The following is a 20,549-nucleotide window of genomic DNA, read 5'->3' as shown; positions in this document are numbered from 1 at the left end:
GAAGGAGCAGTCCTTGCCAAAACCAGTCTGCTGAGTTTTTGGATCATGCATTGAGAGAAATCTCATGGGACTAGTTCATACGGGTACTTGTTTAACTCTAAAACATAGACCTGTGAGTCCTCAGTTTCCCAGAAGAATGCAAGAACACTGAATCTGAGAATGTGATTTTGGGGGTGATACAGAGTAATTCCTCTATGTAAGATGCAAAAAAAAGGGCAAACTACTCCAAATAAAAGTCATCAAATGCCCGGAGGCAAAGGTCTGGCTATGAGTTTAGCAACTGCGAAGATAGCTGATAGTCTGTAGATGGCAACGAGCTGCCTCTGACAACCAAACTAAATCTCTGTTCCTCCGTCGGAGCTTTTCTGCGTCGGGTCACCGGCAGAACACGGGGCTGGGAATTAGTGCCCGAGATCCTGACGAGGATATCTGCCCTACTCTCCTCTCTAGCAGCCCATGTTAACACCTGCACTAAAGCACAAGAGAAATGGGTAGCACAATACATCGCCCACAACGCTGAGTACAATAAAGTCAGGAAAAGGCTTGATTTTAACGACAGAGTATTGTAACATTCACCTGCTCCTGCCCTGGTAGTACGTGGGCAGACACCAAGCTGCTCCTTACCATGTGCCCGTCTCACACCGCCTTATACAGCATAAGCTTTACTCTTGGTTTTGAGAGTTTACCTATCTCAGGTTAATACCAGATGTGGTCTAATTGAAAACATAAGACATTGTATCTGGAGATGTATTCGCATAAAGAAGTAAAATCTCCGTCATCCCTAGCCTCTTAGGTCCCAAGACGTCTTGAAAAGGTTTGTAAATTGTATCTCCTCTACCTTTGTTGGTAAACTGCTTAAATCTCACAATTGTACCATTTGCATTTTTACTTTGGGCCACGCAGTCTTCACAGCATAAGCAATTAGTCCCTTTATGAGATTACCCTTTTCTGAGGTGCATGAATATGTTTTGCAGCTTACTGAAGTGAGCTCTGAAAACCTGCAGGTTTTTCGTACCTTTACAAAGCTAAACTTTTTCTTATTCAGCAAAATATCCATGGAGGGAAAGAACTAACATTAATCCTGCTCAAATAGATACTACTTAAACTTTGCTGTCTGTATGTCAGAAGAAGCTTTTCTAATGCAACTGACATTTCCAAATCTTGCACCTGCAAAAAAGGACCCCCTGCCGTATGCTGACACATTTAGATGGATGTATCACAAAATGCGTGCTTTTTATAGTGCATCCTGTTGTTCCAAACATGTGAGTTTAAATGGGAAGCCAGTTAACAATGCTAGTTATACTGGCAAGAAGCGTAAACAGACTCTGGGGGTGGAATGGGAAAGTGGTTTTGAAATAATTATATAAATCTGATTTGATGTGAATAGATTTGGGTTTGGTTCAAACTCTGAAAAGACTTATGCTTCAGATGTTCTGCAAACTGGATTACCCAGATTTAGGGTTATTTTTCTATCAGGCATGTCAAATGCTAAATTAAAAAAAAAAAAAAGAATGTGTGGATTAATTTTTCGTGATACACCCTCAGGCTCAAAGAACACAACAGAGCATATACTGTGAGTACCACTGGATCCCTGGTGAAGAATAAGCTCTTCGGAGGAATGCCAGGGATAACCTGACGGTCCGTGTTCTCTCCTGCAGAACAGTTTGGCTTAGCAGGGCAGAGGAGACGAGTGGTGTATCAGACCTTCTCGACGGAGGGTATCAGCCTGTGCCGGTGCCACAACCCAGCCAAAGTAAAACGAGGGGCTCTAGTCGGCACCTGGGACACGGAGTGCTGGCGAATGCCGAGCGCTGCTGAATCCCGCTCGGTCACACCTCGAGAATCCTCTGCAAAAGAGGGTTTTGTTGGTCATTTTCAGAGTGAATGTGCAACGGGAATCCGTTCCTTTCGGGAATGCCTAAGCAGCTTGGGAAGCCAGGTCCCCGCTCCAAACCTGTGCTAACACCCTGGTGTTGTGTTACCATGGGTGGGAATTAGAAGATGACCCGTGGCCGCTTCCAAAAGATTCTGGTTTGAAGACTGGACATTTTCACACTGAAACTCAGGCATTTTCATGGGACTTAATCTGGAATAAGTACGGAAATAAATAGCTTTTAAACTGTGTGTTCTTAACATGCAATAGAGAAGCAATAATATAGATAAAAACTCAAGTTCCATAAAGTCATTCTTATTCCATTTTCTTATCTGTAAATGAAACCTTGTTCATTTATTTAAAATGATGGAATAATAGTATTGCTAAAGGACTGACTATATATCATTACATTCAAGAGAAAAAATGCTATTTTCATTTGGAAAAAAAAAACACTCTAAAAAAGAGAAAGGAAGAGAGCTGATAAGCCGCAAGGACTATGACATGGAAAACTATCCTGTCTAAATAAACCTCATGTTATTCTGGGCAAAAAAAAATCTACATCATGCTGGGAAGATGAAAGAAAAATAACCTTAATTTCATTTAAACATACAATTTATTAAGAAGCAGAACAAATGAAGACTATGGATTTGTGCCCTACTTTCTTTACAGCTCTGTCACAACGATAAGAATAGGAAAAAATGAACCAGAATTTAAATTTTAAGATAAGGATAAAAATGGTAATTGGAGTTAATAAGCATTGAGTTAACTAAATATTGTTAAAACACTACAGAAGTAAAAACAAACAGGGATGATCTTAGATTATGTGCAATGGATTGATCAGGCAGCCTATGGTGCTGCCATATGAAAGAGAGGGATTGCTTGTTAGTAGCCCCTTGACTTTTCAGTTTGGGCACATTTTGGAGCATGGTTGAATGCTCAGCTATTAAAAAAATGTATTTCACGCTGCTTTTGCCTGTGGTTTTTTTTTTTTTGTCCAAGGCTCGGACAACAACGGTGTACTGTATAAACAGTCAAAACTATCACCGTCCAAAGGAAAGGGAAAGTCACCTCTGAGAAGGAGCACTTGGTGTCCTCACACACACACACACTAGAAAAGGAAGCTGAAATGGTTTGTACAGTTGTCTGAATGTATTTGTTAACACAAAAAATATACAGCTGCCCGTGGTTATGTGCTCCCTTGTGCATCCAAAAGCAGGGAAGAGCCAGAAACGCTCGGAGAAACAGCTACAGGAATAAATGCTGTAGCACGCTCCTCACTAGCAGGGAAACGGCACCGCCGAAAGGCACCGCGCGGCTTCCGTTGCGCAGCCTCGCCGACTGGAGGTCCAACTTCTGGGCCGCTGCGTAGCCTCCCACCGCGACGGACGGGCTCGCCGCTACCGAACGGGAGAAGAAGAGCGCGCAGCAAGCAGCGGAGGGTGACCCCACGCGAGCGGTGACTCCCGGACATTCATTACGGGAACGCAGGCGAAGGTATCCACTCGGCTTCTCGTCTTCCGCGGCACTTTAAAGGAGGTTCACTCCTTTAGAAAATACCTAATTACAGAGTAAGATCCGCTCAATGCTGCCAACGACCTTGATCCATTCTTACCTCAATGGATAAACACTGCTGTGAATAAAATGCTCATGAAATACACTTAACGGACAAAAACGGGTTAGACTATGTTTTATCTTTTATGATGCTTTCTTTGGGCTGCACATAAGCAGAACAAGCCTTTTGCTCTTCCCTGGTTAGGTCTCTCGCCTTTTTTTTTTTTTTTAATCTACTATGTCAATTTTAAAGTTTTCCCTTTTCACTAATGCAGGCAAACTCATGCTTTCATGTGGGTTTTGTTCTTTGACGTTTCGGCACTCCCACAGCTCAGAGGCACAGAAATTAGGCTGTAAGTTACATGAAGTTAAACACACCCAAACACACAGATACAAAGGCCTCAGATAGTATTTTCTACTTGTCCTAATGCCTGCAAAACCCAAAGAAATTCAAAGCGAAGAATAAAAGCTCTCTGCATTCAAGATACCATTGCAACCTACTGCAGAATTTAAAGGAGAGGAACACGTAAGATCACCTCATACTTGAAGACCACTTGAAATCTCCTGCCCAACTCTTAGTTCTTCTGTTACCAATTTCAGAAACACTCAGGAAGTTGCAAAGATGAAACACGAATTCACAGAAATTATATCCCTTTGGGCTGAATACTGAGGAAAATGCCAGGTTTTCACAGCAAAAGCGAGCGCGGGGCGCAGGGAGGCTGAGGAGCAAACCCCTCCGGCTGGGAGAGATCCACGAAATTTGCTGCCCTCGGGAAGGGCGTAATTTTGTGTAAAATAAAAATTGCAGAACGGTCGCCTAAGACTCGCGTGCGATAACGCCTTTTGTATTGCGCAGGCCTACGGCAGGCGTTGAGACATTTTACAGTTAAATAACTCGGTTTGCTCTGCATTTTGACAGCAGCCGCAGAAAGCGAGCGCCTCAGGCAGGCGGTGAGGCGAGAACGCCTCGAAGCGGCCTGTCGCCGCCGCGGCTGCGCGGCCCCGGCCCCGGCGCCGCCCCGCCCCGCTCCGCTCCGCGCCGTGGGGCCGCCCCCGCCATGGAGGCGCTGGCGCTGCCCGGGCGGCCGCGGCGGGCGGCGCTGCGCGCGCGCGAGGCGCCGCCGGGGGAGCCGGAACGCGTGAGCGGCGGCGGCGGCGGCGGCGGCGGGAGGGACGGAGCGGAGCGGAGCGGGGCGGGCGGTGCTCGCGGACCTGCCGGCGGAGCGCTGCTGGCGGCGGCGGCCGGGCGGCCCCAGCAGCGCGGCCCTGCTCTTAGCTGGCGGCAGCGCGCGCGCCGGGAGGCGGCGCGGGGACCCTTGGCCCCGGGGACGGGAGGTTGTGAGGCGGCGTGGGGACTCTTGGCCCTGAGGGGGCGGTGGGGGGGGGGGTGAGGCAGCGTTGGGACCGTTGGTGCTGAGGGGGCGGTGGGGGGGGGGTGTGAGGCAGCGTTGGGATCGTTGGCCCTGAGGGGGCGGTTGGGGGGGGGTGTCAGGCAGCGTTGGGACCGTTGGCGCTGAGGGGACAGTGGAGGGGGGTGAGGCAGCGTTGGGACCGTTGGCCCTGAGGCGGCGGACGGTGCGGGGACCGTTGGCCCCGGGGACAGGCGTGTGAGGCAGCGTTGGGACCGTTGGCCCTGAGAGAGCAGCGGGGGGTGTGAGGCAGCGTTGGGACCGTTGGCCCTGAGGTGGTGGGCGGCGTGGGAACCGTTGGCCCTGGGGACGGGAGGTTGTGAGGCGGCGCGGGGACCGTTGGCCCTGAGGGGGCGGTGGGGGGGGTGTGAGGCAGCGTTGGGACCGTTGGTGCTGAGGGGACAGCGGGGGGGGGTGAGGCAGCGTTGGGACCGTTGGTGCTGAGGGGGCGGTGTGTGTGTGTGTGAGGCAGCGTTGGGACCGTTGGTGCTGAGGGGGCGGTGGGGGTGTGTGTGTGAGGCAGCGTTGGGACCGTTGGCGCTGAGGGGGTAGTGGGGGGGGTGAGGCAGCGTTGGGACCGTTGGCCCCAGGGACAGGCATGTGAGGCAGCGTTGGGACCGTTGGCGCTGAGGGGGTGGGGGGGTGCGAGGCAGCGTTGGGACCGTTGGTGCTGAGGGGGCAGTGGGGGGTGGTGAGGCAGCGTTGGGACCGTTGGCCCTGAGGGGGTAGTGTGTGGGGGGGTGAGGCAGCGTTGGGACCGTTGGCGCTGAGGGGGTGGGGGGGTGCGAGGCAGCGTTGGGACCGTTGGCCCCGAGCGGGCGGCGCGGAAGCCGGCGTCCCCCTGGCGGCGGCGGGGCCGCAGTGCCGGCGCCGGGCGCTGCGCACCTGGGCTCGGATCTCGCAGGTGCCGCTCCGCGGGCGGCGGCGGCTCAGCCGAGCTGGGCAGCGCCGGGGCGCCCAGGCGGCGGCGGCGGCGGCGGCGGCGGCGGCGGCAGCTGCCCTCGGCACCGTGCGCCTGGCGGAGCTGCAGCGCGGCGGGCGGTGGTGAGGGAGCGGCGTACAGTTAACAGCGTCACTCGCGGTAATTCCCCACGGGGATGTGCATTGAGGTACATTAAGACCATGCGGGAGTTTGAAATACTTTGAAACACAGCGGTATGCATGAGGAATTAATGCAGAGCAGGCGTGCACCTTTGTGACAACACATGAGCTGTTCTGTGAGAAGAGGACCAGGATGTATATTGATCGTGCTTCTGTGTCACTATATGTAACACTCCGAACAAGTTCCTAAAGTCTTTCTGGCAGTCACATTGCCCAGAGTCGTCACAGAACAGATATGCGGTGCTTTTAGAGGATCTTAAACACTTGTTCTTACTAGGCCGTACCTGACAGCTGCACGTCTCTGAAGGATCTTGCTGCCGAATGTGCTGTTCAGAGTAAGGCTTGTATAAATCTCATCTGGATTTCAGTCCAAGCAGAGATAGTGAGTGTGTACAGAGACTTTCATAATATTAAGTGGTATTTCACTGAACAAGCATCGCTTCTTTTTTTGGCTGGTATTCCTATTACCAGTTGTTGTTATTAATGCTATTTATTTCCTGCTGTCCTAGTTCCAGGAGGTGTCTCAGAAGGACAGTGTGTTAAGAGTTTATATGTTGTACTCCCAGAGTAGGGGTTTTCCACTTTATCTACACTTGTGTGCGTATATTTCTCTAATCAGATTCATTCCAACAAGTTGTCTCTCATCTGCCAGCTAGTAGGCATTTCTCTTCCTAATAAGTGCCAAGCTTTTGAGAAAGTTAACAGGAGCTCCAGGACAACTTGTGCTAGTGTTCATGTTCTTCCTTACTGTTACTTAATCATGACTGCATGGGTGTGACATGAGCAAAAATCTATCTAGTTAGGGGCTAACCTTGTTTATCAGAGAAATACCATTTACAGCTAAAGGAAAAAAAACCGTTCAGTGAACTTTCAAGTTCTGACTTAACTCACTTAGGCAGAAAAGAAAAAACCTTTCTCCCTTTTTTGAGGTTAGACAGCCAAATGATAACTTTCTTCTGGCTCAAGAATTGCCTTTTGTCTGCTAAGAAAAGCATTAATGAGAGAGCTTTCTGGAGACAGGATAAAATTCTTCCCTCAAATCTCCATGACAGATAGCAGTTCAGCATTTCTGTCACAACCTATGTAGATAGCAGAATATCTGCGTCAAGATCTGCAATGAAGCTTTAAAAAGAGAACCTTGCGTATTACAATCCAGTAAATTTGCTATATAGAGAATCCTAGACAAGAGATTTTTCTTTTTTTCATAACAGCAGTTGTTTCAGTCCAGGCACAGTAGAGTCATCGTGACTTAATGAGTTAAGTGAACAGCTGAGCTGCAGTAATCACGTGCACTATCACAAACGTGAGGTGAAACACCTGTGCTTAACCTTTTCCATTGTTGAGATGGTGCATAGTAACTTAATTGTGCTCTGCATCTTATAGTACCTGATTGCTGTGGTGCAGGGTTTTTTTAACTGCATAATTTAAAATATTTTCTTTTTTAGATTTTAGCTGATAACATAAGCCCTAGTGGCAGTGGAGGTAAACTGCTTTATTTTGTATTTTATACCATGCTGTACACACTTTTGCACATTTCGGTTTTCACATCGGAATACTTGCCACTCTTCTCCTTGGGGTTATGTCCTTTTGGGGGTTTTAAAATATTGCGGGTACTGGGACTTAATGTCATTGTGAACACTCTAGCTGGCCTATGAAATGTTACCACTAAATGAACCACCATGTGTGGGATCAGAGAATTCAGTTCCACTAACTGACACAAACAGGGCCAGGCTGATTTTTGTTTTAGGGAGCAACTACTTTGAATAGCCTCTCTTAATCAGTTCCATGCTAATGGCTGATGTACCTGGGAAAGATTCCTTAGACGACTTCTTTCCCATGTCTCCTCTTGTATGTTATATATATGTACATATGATTTCTTTGTCTTTTGTATATTAATACAGTTATTTGCCTGCATTTCAGAAACTTATTTTACAATTGCTCATTGGTGTTGCATTGGTTTTAAGGCATTTGGGTTTAGACACAAGTAAAGAGTCAAGTGTTTCCTAGGCTAGGGCTGTTCAGCTGGCTTGTTCTGGACTGGCCTGCAAGCAGAGTTTTCCAGGACAAGGACCTGCAGCCCCTCATGTTCCTTTTACTTTCCCAAACTGAGCCGTCTGCATCTCTTTCAGTAGGGAGCTGGGCACTAACAATGGGGAATATCTATAGGCTACTGTCATTGTCCTTCGTGTAAAGGTATCCAGCAGAGCTAAAGATATAAGACTGAGCTAGATGGAGACGAGTTTTATACCTACGGACAGCTGTTTATGAAATACACAGAAGCTAGCCAGACTTTTAAAAATTTGGCAAACAGAACAGAAATTGTTTGTGACAAACAAATGTATAGGAGATCCTAAAAGTCTTACAGTTAAATCAAAAAGCAACTGGTAGTCTGCCTTAAAAGCATTTTCACATGCATTCAGGTTAGTTATTTGTACGTAGCTAGTTTTTGCATCTGTTTAGTTTCATCATTTATGAAAAGTAGCTTCTGTGAGGTCTCTGTCCTTTCAGCAGCAATAAAGTAGCCACAGGCTCATTTTTTGGCATATCTCTTGCAGGCATGTTTTTTCGGGACTTGCCAACTGAAAAAAGAGAAGTTACAGAATATCTTCTCTCCAGGTAGATCTGTTTTCTACCTGTTCTAGGACAGTATATGATTTGCTGTTACTTATCTTGAACTATACTTCCAAGCTGGGTGTAGCATGATCATTCCCTAACAAAATTAGTCATTTTGATGAAATCCTTGCTTGCCTTTTGAATAGCTAGCTTGTTGATCTTTATTAATCAAAAACTTTTTGAATCCTGTGTTAAATGTGTTCTGTTGGCAGGCAGGATTGATGTATTGGTTGTTTCTTTACTAAGAGAGAGAATTCAAGGGAATGAAGTCTTCCCAGAAGCCAGCCTCTTCTAGAAACATCGGTATGATGAGATTGTCAGCTAGCTACTCTGTATGCTGAATTTATGTCACTGATATTAAGTATCTTAACCCCCACCCTCCAAAAAACCCAATACTTTGAATTTATTTTTAACAAGCCAAATTTCTTCTGATGTATGGCAGTAAATCATTTTTTCCTTTTCTCCTTCATCTCACACATCTTGCTAGTTATGCTGCTGTACCACCATGCTGTAGCTTTTAATAAAGGACGAGTTCTGCAGCAACAAAGGCAAGAGAATGTTTTCCCAGTGGAGGGCAGTCTTATCTTTAGAGGACTTTCTCAGACTTTTTGTTATTATATTATTCACTTTCTTAGTACAATACATATTTCACTTTTTGATTTACCTCCCATACAAATATCTTGTATTCCTTCACAGTGTTCTTGTTTCAGCTGTTTTCCACTGAGGTTCATGTTGTATTGATCCATTTTATTTTTACATGACATATTCAAATTTTAAATTTAGTTTTTGTGGTTCGGTAGTCTGTTAGTTCTGTGGCAACTCATCTTCTGCCTGTGAAATTGTATGCTTGTGAAAGAGATCGAATGTTGTTATTCCTAAAACAAAGTTTGTACAGAAAGGTATCAGAAAAAAATTTCAAAAACATCTGTATCTCTTTGGAATTCTGTCAGAGTCAAACCCTGAAATACCTGCATTGGTTTTGAAATTTTCCCTTATTCTGTTAATTTGATACTTCAGTTTCAAGGAGACCCTGGGATTTGGGTAGCCCTCCCACTGCATGGGATAGCAGTCACAAGCCAAGGATAGTCTGCTTAAGGTTTCCTGTTGGAAGATCTCTTCAACCTTACTGGTTCCTAAACAGGTTCTTATAGAGTGCTAAAGCAGTACTTTCTGGAGACCTTTAATCTTGTAACGGGATGTGAGAAAGACACCCCTGTTCAGGATAACCTGTTCTCTGGAGGTTGTGTGCTTTTGATATGCAGTCATTCAAAAGTCATTCAATACTAGACAACAGTTCAAGTGAGAAGTAGAAAGTTAATTTATCTTATAGCAATGGAAAGCTTTGAAAAGGTGACAATATTCAGAAAAAGATGTAAAGAAATCATTACAAAATATATCTTCAAAACTGTCTGACTTGGCTTCAGGGTTTTCCTTCTGTTTCCTTGATTTAATTAGCTGTTTCACACAACTTCCCATGATCCGCTCCTTTGATAAGCCCCATCCTAAATTATACACTAATGCATGGTGAAGTATAGCCTTGTATCTTCCTTTCCCAGTGGCATTTTATACCCATTTTATGTAACTGAAGCACAGAGACATTTAGTGTTATCTACAGACTTCCCCGCTCATCCTGCATGAGGCACAGTTAGGTACAAAATTTTTTGAGTTCTGGACTAGCGTCTGCTAGGCCTTATTCTACATACAAGATATGCAGCAGAATGGGAGATCTCTATCAGTCATAAACAAGAAAAATACTGCAAACTTATATTCAGTGCCCTACACCTTGCAAAGATATGTAAATATTGCTTTTAATTCTTTCAGAAGCGAGTATGCAAGCAGTTAGAAACCATTCCAAATGAGGCTGATGTTTGCTTCATTGATTGTGCTATGGAGTTGGATTCTAAACAGAAAGTCTCCACTGACTGTGTTCCTCAAGCTGCAAAGACAAATCAAGATTCAATGGTACGTTTACATCGTCAACAATATCTATTTATTAGAAGAATATTTTTAAAATATGTTTTATAATAAAATTGCAAGTAATTGCTTTTTTGATGGTTTTGTATGTGTTTTTGTTAATTAGATTTTTGAAAACCATGGAAGCAGAGGTACTGCCCAGCCTTGCCCAAGATGTATTGCTGGAGAATCTGTAAGTATATTAACCTTCTTTCCATGACATAAAAGATAGACTTGTTCTTAAGTATTAGATCCATAAAACATAAAGTTAATAAAAACCGCAATTACATTTCTCAGGAATAAAGCATGTAAATAAAAGAAGGCAGATTGATTTAGCGCTTCTGAGGTATGCCAGCAGAGTACAAACTAATATGTTTCCAGCATCAGTTGGAAATATAGAGACTGCAAACACATTTTTCAAATTCACTCTAAAAAGCAGAGTTTAGGAAGTAACTAAAGCCCACAATAACATACAACTTCCTCTACCCCCTCTTTTATCTTTCTTCATTTATCTGATGATGATAAAATATTCAGGAATTCCATTCTATCTCCTTTTTTTTCTTTTTCCTCCAACTTGATACTTCCTTGCCAAAAAAACAGCAGCCTAAAAATATTGCACCGTAGACATGCTAGCACTAGTTTTAAACTAGTTAACTAAAGAACCAATGGCAATCAGAACTTGGCACAGACAACTTGAGTTTTCTGAAAAGCAGAGTAAGTACTTGGACAGTTGAATAGTGCTGAGTTCTGTGCTGCTACAAATAGGCTCCTCTTGATATCCAAGTAAGCTAATTAAAATCTATGGGTTTTTTTATTTATGTAGGCTGTAGTCACAGCTGTGATTTGGCACAATGTGATATGCCGTAATACTGCAGCAGTAGTACTAGACTCTCCCACTAATAGATGATCTTAACTGCTCTCTTTTTCCGAGGAAAAAAGGCTAAAGCCTTCAAAGGATCCTGTCTGGAAAACAGTGAAAGAGATTATGGTGTTTTTACAGTTTCATTTTTCACACAAATTGTCTAACCAACATTTAGGAAGTCTCTCAAACTGTGAGCTGCCATTAACTTCTGTTTGCATCCTCTGCATCCTTTTGAACCATCATAGGGGATTCTTTAGAGAGCCAAAAACAAGGAGAGGTTTGGGGAATGCCGTGCATTTCTTTAAAAAGACTGGATGTTTATAGCAACACCTTTAATCTGATGGAATTAATGGCAAAATTTCCATTGAATGCCATAAGACTTAGGTTGCTCTCATAAGTCAGGAGTTGTGACTAAAAAGAGATTTGGTATCTGTGTTGATTTATTTCTGCTCATCTTTAAAAACAAAATAGAAACCAGATCCATGGCTGACTCCAGGAATATAGAAATTAGTGTGACCACATATTTGAATTACCAAATTTGAACTTTTCAAATGTATTTGTTCAAATGTGTTACCATCTTTGGGGGCTTGGAGATCTTAAAGAGCATCTTGGGATTGAAACCCAAGCTGGCACGTTTGGAGGTCAGTTTTGTTATGCCTATATTATGGTTTGTAAAATTCTTCTATAGTGGGAACCAGTTAATTTTGGAAAGCTGTGACTGGTTTTATGTAACATGAGTATAAATAACTTTATTTCAAATAACACCATTTCTGTTTTAAGTCAGATTAGCCTGAAGTATTCTTCTTCATGTGGCTTACTAGTGAACATGAGATCAAAAATACAAAGCCAAATAACTTGGAGGGTAAAATTCACCTCTTGCGCAAGCATTGATGTATTGAAGTTTGGCATAACGGATGACTTATTCTGATCACTTTAAATGTTTTCTAGTTGGTGAGATCAGCTACAATTATAAGAATTAAGGAAAACAATTTGTTAGCTTTACACAGTAAGAATTGGGTTCCTGAAAACTGAACCATTTTTTTGCTTGACTCTTTTTGTGCTTTCAGTACGTCATCTCAAGTTATTGTTATAAAAGTCTGAAGCCCTTGTAGAGCTACTTGCTAGACTTTTTGCTAGATTTGCCACATATCATTGACTTGAACTGTGAAAATGCTTTACTCAAAGCAGGGTGATTTTTAAATATGACTGAATCCATGGAAATCAGTTTCATCTGTGTGCCCTGTAGTAGGGAAAGAGTTTATCTGTGTCTGTTACAGGAAAGCATAATGTCAGATACAGCTTAGAGTTTAAGGATTAAAATATAATGTTTAGTAATGGAATAGGGAAGTTAGTGTATATATTCAGTTCTCTAACCTGGATAAAAGAAAAACATGATTGCTTCTGCACTGATAGCTTGCTCTTGCAGAGAGTAGAGGCTCTCTTTGGCTCCCAGGTCCGGTTAGGAAAGTTTGCTAGTTTGGACATAATGCCACCTGAAGACAGGACTAGAGCACCTGGAACTGCGTTTCAGTATAGCTGAGTTCATGTTGTGTCGAGCTCCTGGCTTGTGTGAGTGTGTTTGTGTTCAGAGCATAATTTGTTCATAACTCTACATATGGGTAATGAACTGATCATATAGATTTGTTCATTGTGTTCTCTTTGGATAATCAGTTGTTTGTGGTCATTATCATAACAAATGATGTAGTTATACTTTGATAAATTTGGTAGGAACTACATTACTAAATTATCTTCATTCTTAAAATAATACAAAGCTTATATTAAACAGACAGTGCTTAGTAAACTGGTATTAACTCAGATAACTTTCTTCAAAGTTAAAGTTTCACTTCAGGAACATCAGAGACTGTCACAGTAGTCAATGCATCATGGAAACCATTCAGAATAGCTAAAATGAATGTGAGGGAGGAGCCTACAGGCAGAAAAAGATTATTAATGTTGCCATTTATTTTCATAATTGAGAACGGTTTTAAAATTCTGATAAGAAGCTGTGTTTTCTACAGATGATAGGGAAATTCAGTAAATAAAACATCCAAATTGGGACAAGTCAAACACAAAGCATATTCAACTGAGACAGTTGTTCATGGCTGTAGGTAGTCTCATCAGCATTGTATTTTGCATCAAGAAATCCTAATATTTATGGAGCTAATAGGTAATGTGAGTAACTTCACTAGCATCAGCATTCCTGAACACATTTAAGTCTGTTTCAGTACTGTAAGTACCTTGAACTTCAATATGTATTTAAATATAGGATCATGATTATTATGGTTTGTGCTTTTAACCTTTAGATCTCTTTCCTACATTTAATGACTACCACATTTCAGAAGGAATGATAGAATTGTATTAAACCTGAACTTGAAAAAAGAGTACTACTTCAATTCTTGGAATTTTTATAAGCTTTCGTTGGACTAATGTGTTATTGACTATTTAGGCAAGGACTTAGAAGAAGTGCTAAGTAGAAAAGAAGGAAGCTAGGTAAGATTTTGGTGCGGGAAACACCATCATTCTTAAGATTTTCCTGTCTTACATGATAACTAGAGGTGAACTTTCTTGTTTTAAAGGTAATACTGTGAATACATTTTTTTTAAACTGATACAAAACCTTAAAATGTGATATAAACAAATGCAAACTTAAGATTTAAATAACATTTGCCAATCAGAAAACAAATTTCTGTCCTAGCCTCAAAATCTGTAAACACTTAGTAATTAAATAGAGTAAACCATCTGATGTTATAGATATCTGTATGATGCTAAAATTGCCTGTATCCTGTAGGCATGGTTTAACCTGATGTGCAAAACTACTGTCATAATGCAATCATGCTCCTCCTACAGATTACGTTGAGAATTCCCTTTACTCTCCAGACTCTTGTAATTGCCCATGAGTTATTCAGGGAGAAAGGGAACATTTGTGATGCTGTTAGTGGAACTGTTGCACAGTTTCTTTTTTAAAAAAAAGTTTGAAAATGTACATTATTAAAAGAATTAAGAAGAAAAGTTTTTAATCAGCTAATTTTTAATGACATGGAACTTTGTCATTTCAGGGACACTTCAACCATATTCTGGGCTTCTAGAAATTGAGAGATGGCAAATCAGCAACACTTTTTACATTCTAAGGATGCACATGTGAACACTGTACTGCTGGATATCTGTACATCCGTTCTACTAATGGCGTGGACTTGTGTGTGTTATTAAGCATATAGCAGTTTGCTGTATGTGTTACTCTTTCATTGCACTATTCTGTATATCTTTGTTTTTACACTTGAAAAATGCTTTTAAGGTAGCTCAGTGTGTGAAAAAAAGTGACACTAAGCTTGGTTTAACTTTTTAGAATAATTTAGCTGATTTGGCTTTTGGCCCAGTCTTTACCTGGGACTGGGCCAAAGGTAGTGTTGATAAAAGACGTTTTCCTGTCTCTTATGTGCTTTCCCTGATAGCCTTGGGGAGCGATCCTTGCATTTACATGGATACAAGGCCTACGGTTGTATCTGAGCTGTATATAAGTAGGCAGAAATGGGAGGACTCTTTTCAGTTTCAGAGATAGAGCTATGCAGTTTTGCATCTATACAAAGGGTAGTAAAAGTCCTATTGAAGCCTGCACTTTTTTTAATCCAAAATAAGCATCCAATTCAGGTATCTTATGTGTTAAACTTGTAATTTTTTTGTAACAAATGCAGTGTGCAAATGTGGCAGATAAGCAGTTAACAGAAGAAGTAAAATTATTTGAACAACACTCTGTAATGCAAATGAATGGTAGTTCAGCTCTGTGCGGTGTTCTCAAAGTTGTTAAAGATACCATCTGACATTCCGTGAATCTGTCTTTCCCATTATTGTGATATTAGATCCAATCTGTTCATTTAAAAGGTCTTGAACTTGTTAGCCAGCATGGTTTAGCTGGCTTGCCACAAACCATTTCATCTAAAATTTACTGGTATTTATGACTATGTAATTCTTAAACATATTCAGATTTTTAGACTTTCTAAGATAGCTGAGTTGTGGTGTTGGGGTTTGACACTTCAGTGGATGCTCTGGGACAGGCAGCAGCGTTCCGAAGCTCAGAACCAACAGGCAGAATGCCTCTGCGTTAGAGGCAGATTGCTGTGACCTCCCAAACGTCGCAGAGAAGCCATGCCCGCTCTCTGGGAAACTGCTGAGCTACAGCGTGCAGGTACAGTTCAACCCAAAACAGATATGGCTGCCACAACAGCATTTGGCTTCTCCTGTTTGGAGAGCAGCTAGGAACCAGTCTAAATTAAAATGGTAGCTCCAAAGTCACAACAAGCTAGTGACAGGTCTTTAACGGTAGGGTTTACCAGGCTATGGGATGCTTAGACGAAGCTTTTTTTCCTGGTCCTAGAATGCTTTCCGTATTGGGTGTGGAGTTGTAGCTGGCACTGAGTTGACTGTTATTAAGATACTCTTCCTAAATAAACTAATACCATATAAACATTGAATTCAAATAAGTGATAGATGAGGAAATAGGTCTATAAAGCAGAGCTTCAAAAAATTGGCATCCAAACTGTTTTGTTAGGAAAAAATAAATTTCTTCCAAAACATTATAAATTTTAGTTACATTGAAAATAAATCCTTTCAGAGCATGAAATATTTCAAACACTTCAAAACTTTATTTAATCAAAAAAAAAAAAAAAGTACAGTCTGGTCAAAGACCAAGTCTGTAAGAAACACAGTGATTTTTTTAAAAGTTGCATTGGGACTGTTACCTTGAAGATACAAAACTCATCCTGAATCCCCCCACTCCCAGTACAGATTGATAAATGCAGTAGTATCTATCCAAGCTATAAAGGAGCTTATCCTGACTTGAGAAGACAGTAGTGCATAAGCAAATTCCCATATATTGAGGTCAGAGTTTATCAATTAGTGCAACGTAATAATACAAAAGGTATTCTGAAGAGACTGATGTTTACTCCAAAAGTACATATGAACTAGTTATCTCAGTAAGAAATATATTGTGGACAAATCGCCAAATCAGTTTTACAAAATTTTCCAATCCATGTTTTTTAAAAACGCAGGTAACAATAGGAGTCAAAAAAAAGATAGGCATCAATTTCTGTACTGTGAGAACTCAGATAGCTAGTTGAAGGTAAAAGGCTAAAAAGTATCTGAAAAGTTAGTTATTGCAGAATACCTGAAAACCTGGTACGTTTCATTGAGTAAAATCTATGACGAGTAATGATGAGTAGAACAGTGTGTAGTCAAAATTTAGGACAGGCAAAGAAGAAAATATCAAAAGTAGACTTGGATTCCATTATGGAAAAGTTTTCTGCTAGAATATATTGGAGCAAAGAAGCATATTATCGGTTTGAAAACATAGGGGGATGATATGTGTATGGATCATCAAACCAGCAAGGATGTTTTCTGTTTAAATAATTCGAATTTTGTTGTGTTAAGAATTTACAGATAGGACTGATGCATGTATTTTTTCTGTTTGCCTTAAGCTTACTGTGTTTTAATCTGGTATGGAACATGGCAAAAGTGAAAATCAATTGGTTTTCCTTATGGTCTCCATAGTTTTTATATCATACTCCTTCTAATTGCTCTCCTTTTAGATTAGCTGTTATTTGTTTTTTTGTAAAGTCTCATCTTACATAAATCACGGGATTGGTCGTAGTTCTTGGCTGCATTACAGCAGGCTGATGAAGTCATACTAGTGTTCGATTATAATGTAATTTTTTCATATCAGTCTTCTCATTGTTACTGTACACTGTGCAGATATTACACTGTCCACAGTGACTCTCAAGACTGTCCTTGGAGATTACTGCATCTATACAGCTCAACAGGATACGAGAACTTTATACTAGTTTAAGTCTGTAATCTGCAACATGAACGTGGGCCTGTTCTTTACATTGTTGCAGATGTAATTGTTTCAAATCTAACTGATTAGCAGTTATGTTATTTACATGTACATTTTGAACATCTAAATGCTATATTATAGAACATAAACTCGAGTAAAATTGTCACAAGTATTTTTTTTTTTTTTTTTTACTTTTTTTTACTTTAACTCTTTTTACCTTTTCCATTTTCCAGGAACACCATATAGGATAGCAGTAGGGTCAATTCTATAATAATGTTTAATAAAAAAATAACTATTCACCTACCAATTTAATCTGTTTTGAGAATGAACTTGAGAAAGGGGTGTAGAAATAGATTAAGTAGTGGAAGGTTAACTTCCCCTCATTTTCCACCTATCCCAATTACCATTGTCACGTAGTTACACTGAGTGTAAATAAAACGTGTTAGTGCAGGAAAGGAATGAAAAATGATTATATAAAAACAGCTTTTGATACAGAAATGTGGTGCCTCTCTTCCTTAGCAAAGATATGAAAGGATACCTGTCTATATCTTTCTATTCCTTCAGATTTTATGAGTGTTTTAACTTTTGCATCCCTAACGTCTCAATTTCCAGGGTAATTTTCCCTAGTTGCTTAACTGCAAAAGTACCAGACTGGGCCAGCTGAGACCACCTAGTTCAATATCCAGAAGCTCTAGTGACTAACAGTGGACACGTGGAAAGAGCTGTCTTAGACTAGACAGGACACATTGAGTGGAAACATTCTAAACGTACACTAAAATCAGTGTTTTACACCAGGTTTGTTGTGGGCGTTGCTTCATTTCTTGCCTCTTAGCCTTGAACATCAGATATTACAAAGACACTGAAAATGTCGATAGCTTCCAATGGCATTTTTGTCTTCACAGTTGTTTGTTGACATAAAATGTATTGGCCCTCAGGAGAATGTTAAACTTGACTTTTCCCTTTTAATATTAAGCATTGGTGTCTTTGCTATGTAAGAAATAATTTCTGTACTACTAGAATTCAAGTGTGTGTGTGTGTGTGTGTGTATACTCATATTCATTTAATTCACATGGTGTAAGTATACTCTGTCTAGCATTTGTTTAAAAAATAGCTCCTTTCTATTTTTTCTTGAGTTGGCTCACGTTAAAAATAATAATAATAATTAAGCCTCTGGGAACTGCAATTTAAGGTAGGAGGGAGAGGAAGGGTAATTTTTATTCAGCATTCTAAATTATTGTTTATTACATGAGGCCAAAAGTCCTAACAAAAACTTGGCCAGATTTTACTTACTTTTCTGGGAATGCTACTACTGATAAATAAAGTACTCTGTATAGATGTAAATTTGATTATATTCTATGTACAGTATCCAAATGTGAAATAACTGGTGGTGTTCATTTCATGAGCCTAAATTCATGTGCAAACTCTTCATTTCTTTATGGGGCAAAGCAGCATCTGCCATGTATCATTGCTTCTGCTTTCTTTGGTCCTTGTCAAATGGCTGCTAGTCTATTCCTTCTAAAGTGTTAACTGACATTTTTGGCCAGTTCTCAGAAACATCATCATTATTCCTGATTTTTCACAAACAAGTTCATACATTTGTAGATAAACTTTAAAGTGAGTCTTTAGGCTAGAAAGTATTTGAGTGTTTTTTTTTCCTAATGGAGTAAGGAATGCATTTATAAATCAGCTAGTGTGAAAATAAATTGTACTTGAAATAGTTTAATATATTGAAGACTTATAATACTGGTATTTTTTAAATAGATATACTGTATTTGTCATTTGTTTCAAGATTTGCCATTAGTCAGAATCATAAAGCTATTGTAATAGGTACAGATGAATGCAGTACAGGTTTGGACGGGTAAATATTTCTTCAAAGCAGATTTGTGTCAGATCTGCGGTAGTACCACAAATTTATTTTTGTAAGACTTCTTCACCTCACCTATTACCATAGTAATAACTATGGAATTTTGCTTTCTTAATAAATTTTATATGCTCTTTATATTAATATTATGTTTTGTACACACAATAACTTGAGTGATACTTTATTTACGTGTGTATAGTAAATTAGACATACAGCCTGTTTTTAATTCAAGTAAAAATGATATAATCTAGTATTTTTAACTTTGTATTTTGTAAATTGTTACTATTGGAAGCAGAATCATTAAACACCACTTTGGCTACCGTATGAAATTGACTGTTTTTCTTTTGTTATTCCATTAATAATTGAATCGTGTTCTGCAGACACCAAGGCATAAAGGTAAATAAAAACTGATTCTGGTTCATACTATACAAAGTGCGATTTCCACAATATAGCCCACACAGTTTTTGCCCCTCACTGGCTAGATATATGAATGATATGCAAAATCAATATTCTGAAATGAAGTAATTCCTCTATAGGTTTGGTTTAATAGAGTTAAGCTTTAGTATTCTTCAAATGTTCCTCCCCCTCTGTGTTTCCAGTTTTTTTCTTCCTCACCTAGTTGGACTATTTTAGGATTAGATCTAAGTTCCTGTAGACTTCAGTAGAAAGGTAGGTGCCTAGATACCTGTGTGAATCAAAGCTGTGATCTCTTCCAACTTACGGCTTTATTTAGGTGATCGTTTTACTTCACATAGTGTGATTTTGAAGCAAATTCCCCAACCATTGCCATTTGCTGTGAATTGTTTCAGTTTTTAGCACACTTCTAGTGCCTGTGTAGCAGCTCCTTCCAGGAGCGGTCCAACCTAGGACCTCCATTCCAGGTGCACATCAAATACCAGCCAGCCCTCAGGGGTCCGCAGGCGTCGGAGCCGAGCCTGGTCCTTCGGGCGCTTCTGTTCGGTGCGGCGGACTAGACAATCTGGTCCGGAGTAAAACCTCCGGCTGCACGTAGCATAGGTGTAGGGGCCTCGACACGAGCTGCTGCAGGGGCTCTTCACCTGCTCCACGGGGTTGCCAGCCAGCGCACCCTGAGCCTGCGCTGTCCGTCCGATCCCCAAAGAGGCTGTTGCGCTGTATTGCAGAGGCCTGTTGTTGCAAAGCCCAGCGAGACACCTAGGTGCAAAGTCCTCACGAGGACTCAAAATGCAGCTGCTAAGCCAAATACAGGATGCACTGCATTTTAAAGCCCTTACTTTAAATAGCCATTTCTGCAAAATCTTCAAAAAATGGAATGAAACTTGCTCGAGGAATAAATACATGTTTATTTATTTACATGCTTGCATTTATTCCTGTTATAGAGAAGAATTCTTTTAAATGGCTGCCTTGGAAAAACGTAACACTTGCCAAACAGCGCGGTCCAGCGTTCCTGGGAAGGGAACAGTCGTACTCAGGAATGGCGATAGTGAAACCAAGGGGAGGGAGGGTGAAGGCAGAGGTGTTTGC

The 20,549-nt window shown here is 41.1% G+C and overlaps 1 protein-coding gene across 2 annotated transcripts; it reads left to right on the top strand.

Moving 5' to 3' along the window:
* Positions 1–4,482: 4,482 nt before the first annotated feature.
* On the top strand, positions 4,483–19,375 carry C7H10orf143 (chromosome 7 C10orf143 homolog). Of its 2 annotated transcripts, XR_010884770.1 has the most exons (5): positions 4,483–4,563; positions 10,369–10,509; positions 10,628–10,693; positions 14,418–14,585; positions 15,394–19,375. XR_010884770.1 is itself a non-coding variant. In XM_067300388.1 (4 exons), exons 1-4 carry the CDS (start codon positions 4,483–4,485, stop codon positions 14,445–14,447), a joined length of 318 nt encoding a protein of 105 aa, XP_067156489.1. In that variant the 3' UTR covers positions 14,448–19,375. The 2 variants fall into 2 exon arrangements, 1 of the variants encoding a protein (XP_067156489.1); XM_067300388.1 differs by having other exon boundaries at positions 14,418–19,375.
* Positions 19,376–20,549: the final 1,174 nt, after the last annotated feature.

This window comes from Apteryx mantelli, chromosome 7 (assembly GCF_036417845.1).
Source record: "Apteryx mantelli isolate bAptMan1 chromosome 7, bAptMan1.hap1, whole genome shotgun sequence".
In the NCBI taxonomy this organism is placed as follows: domain Eukaryota; kingdom Metazoa; phylum Chordata; class Aves; order Apterygiformes; family Apterygidae; genus Apteryx; species Apteryx mantelli.
This window is presented reverse-complemented; position numbering and strand designations above follow the sequence as displayed.

Excerpts from the sequence above, each read along its gene's own strand:
- C7H10orf143 (XM_067300388.1), top strand. The coding sequence starts at position 4,483 with ATGGAGGCGCTGGCGCTGCCCGGGCGGCCGCGGCGGGCGGCGCTGCGC. Across the intron at positions 10,510-10,627 it reads AGACAAATCAAGATTCAATG|ATTTTTGAAAACCATGGAAG; the intron begins GTACGTTTACAT and ends TTTGTTAATTAG. Across the intron at positions 10,694-14,417 it reads GATGTATTGCTGGAGAATCT|GGACACTTCAACCATATTCT; the intron begins GTAAGTATATTA and ends TTGTCATTTCAG.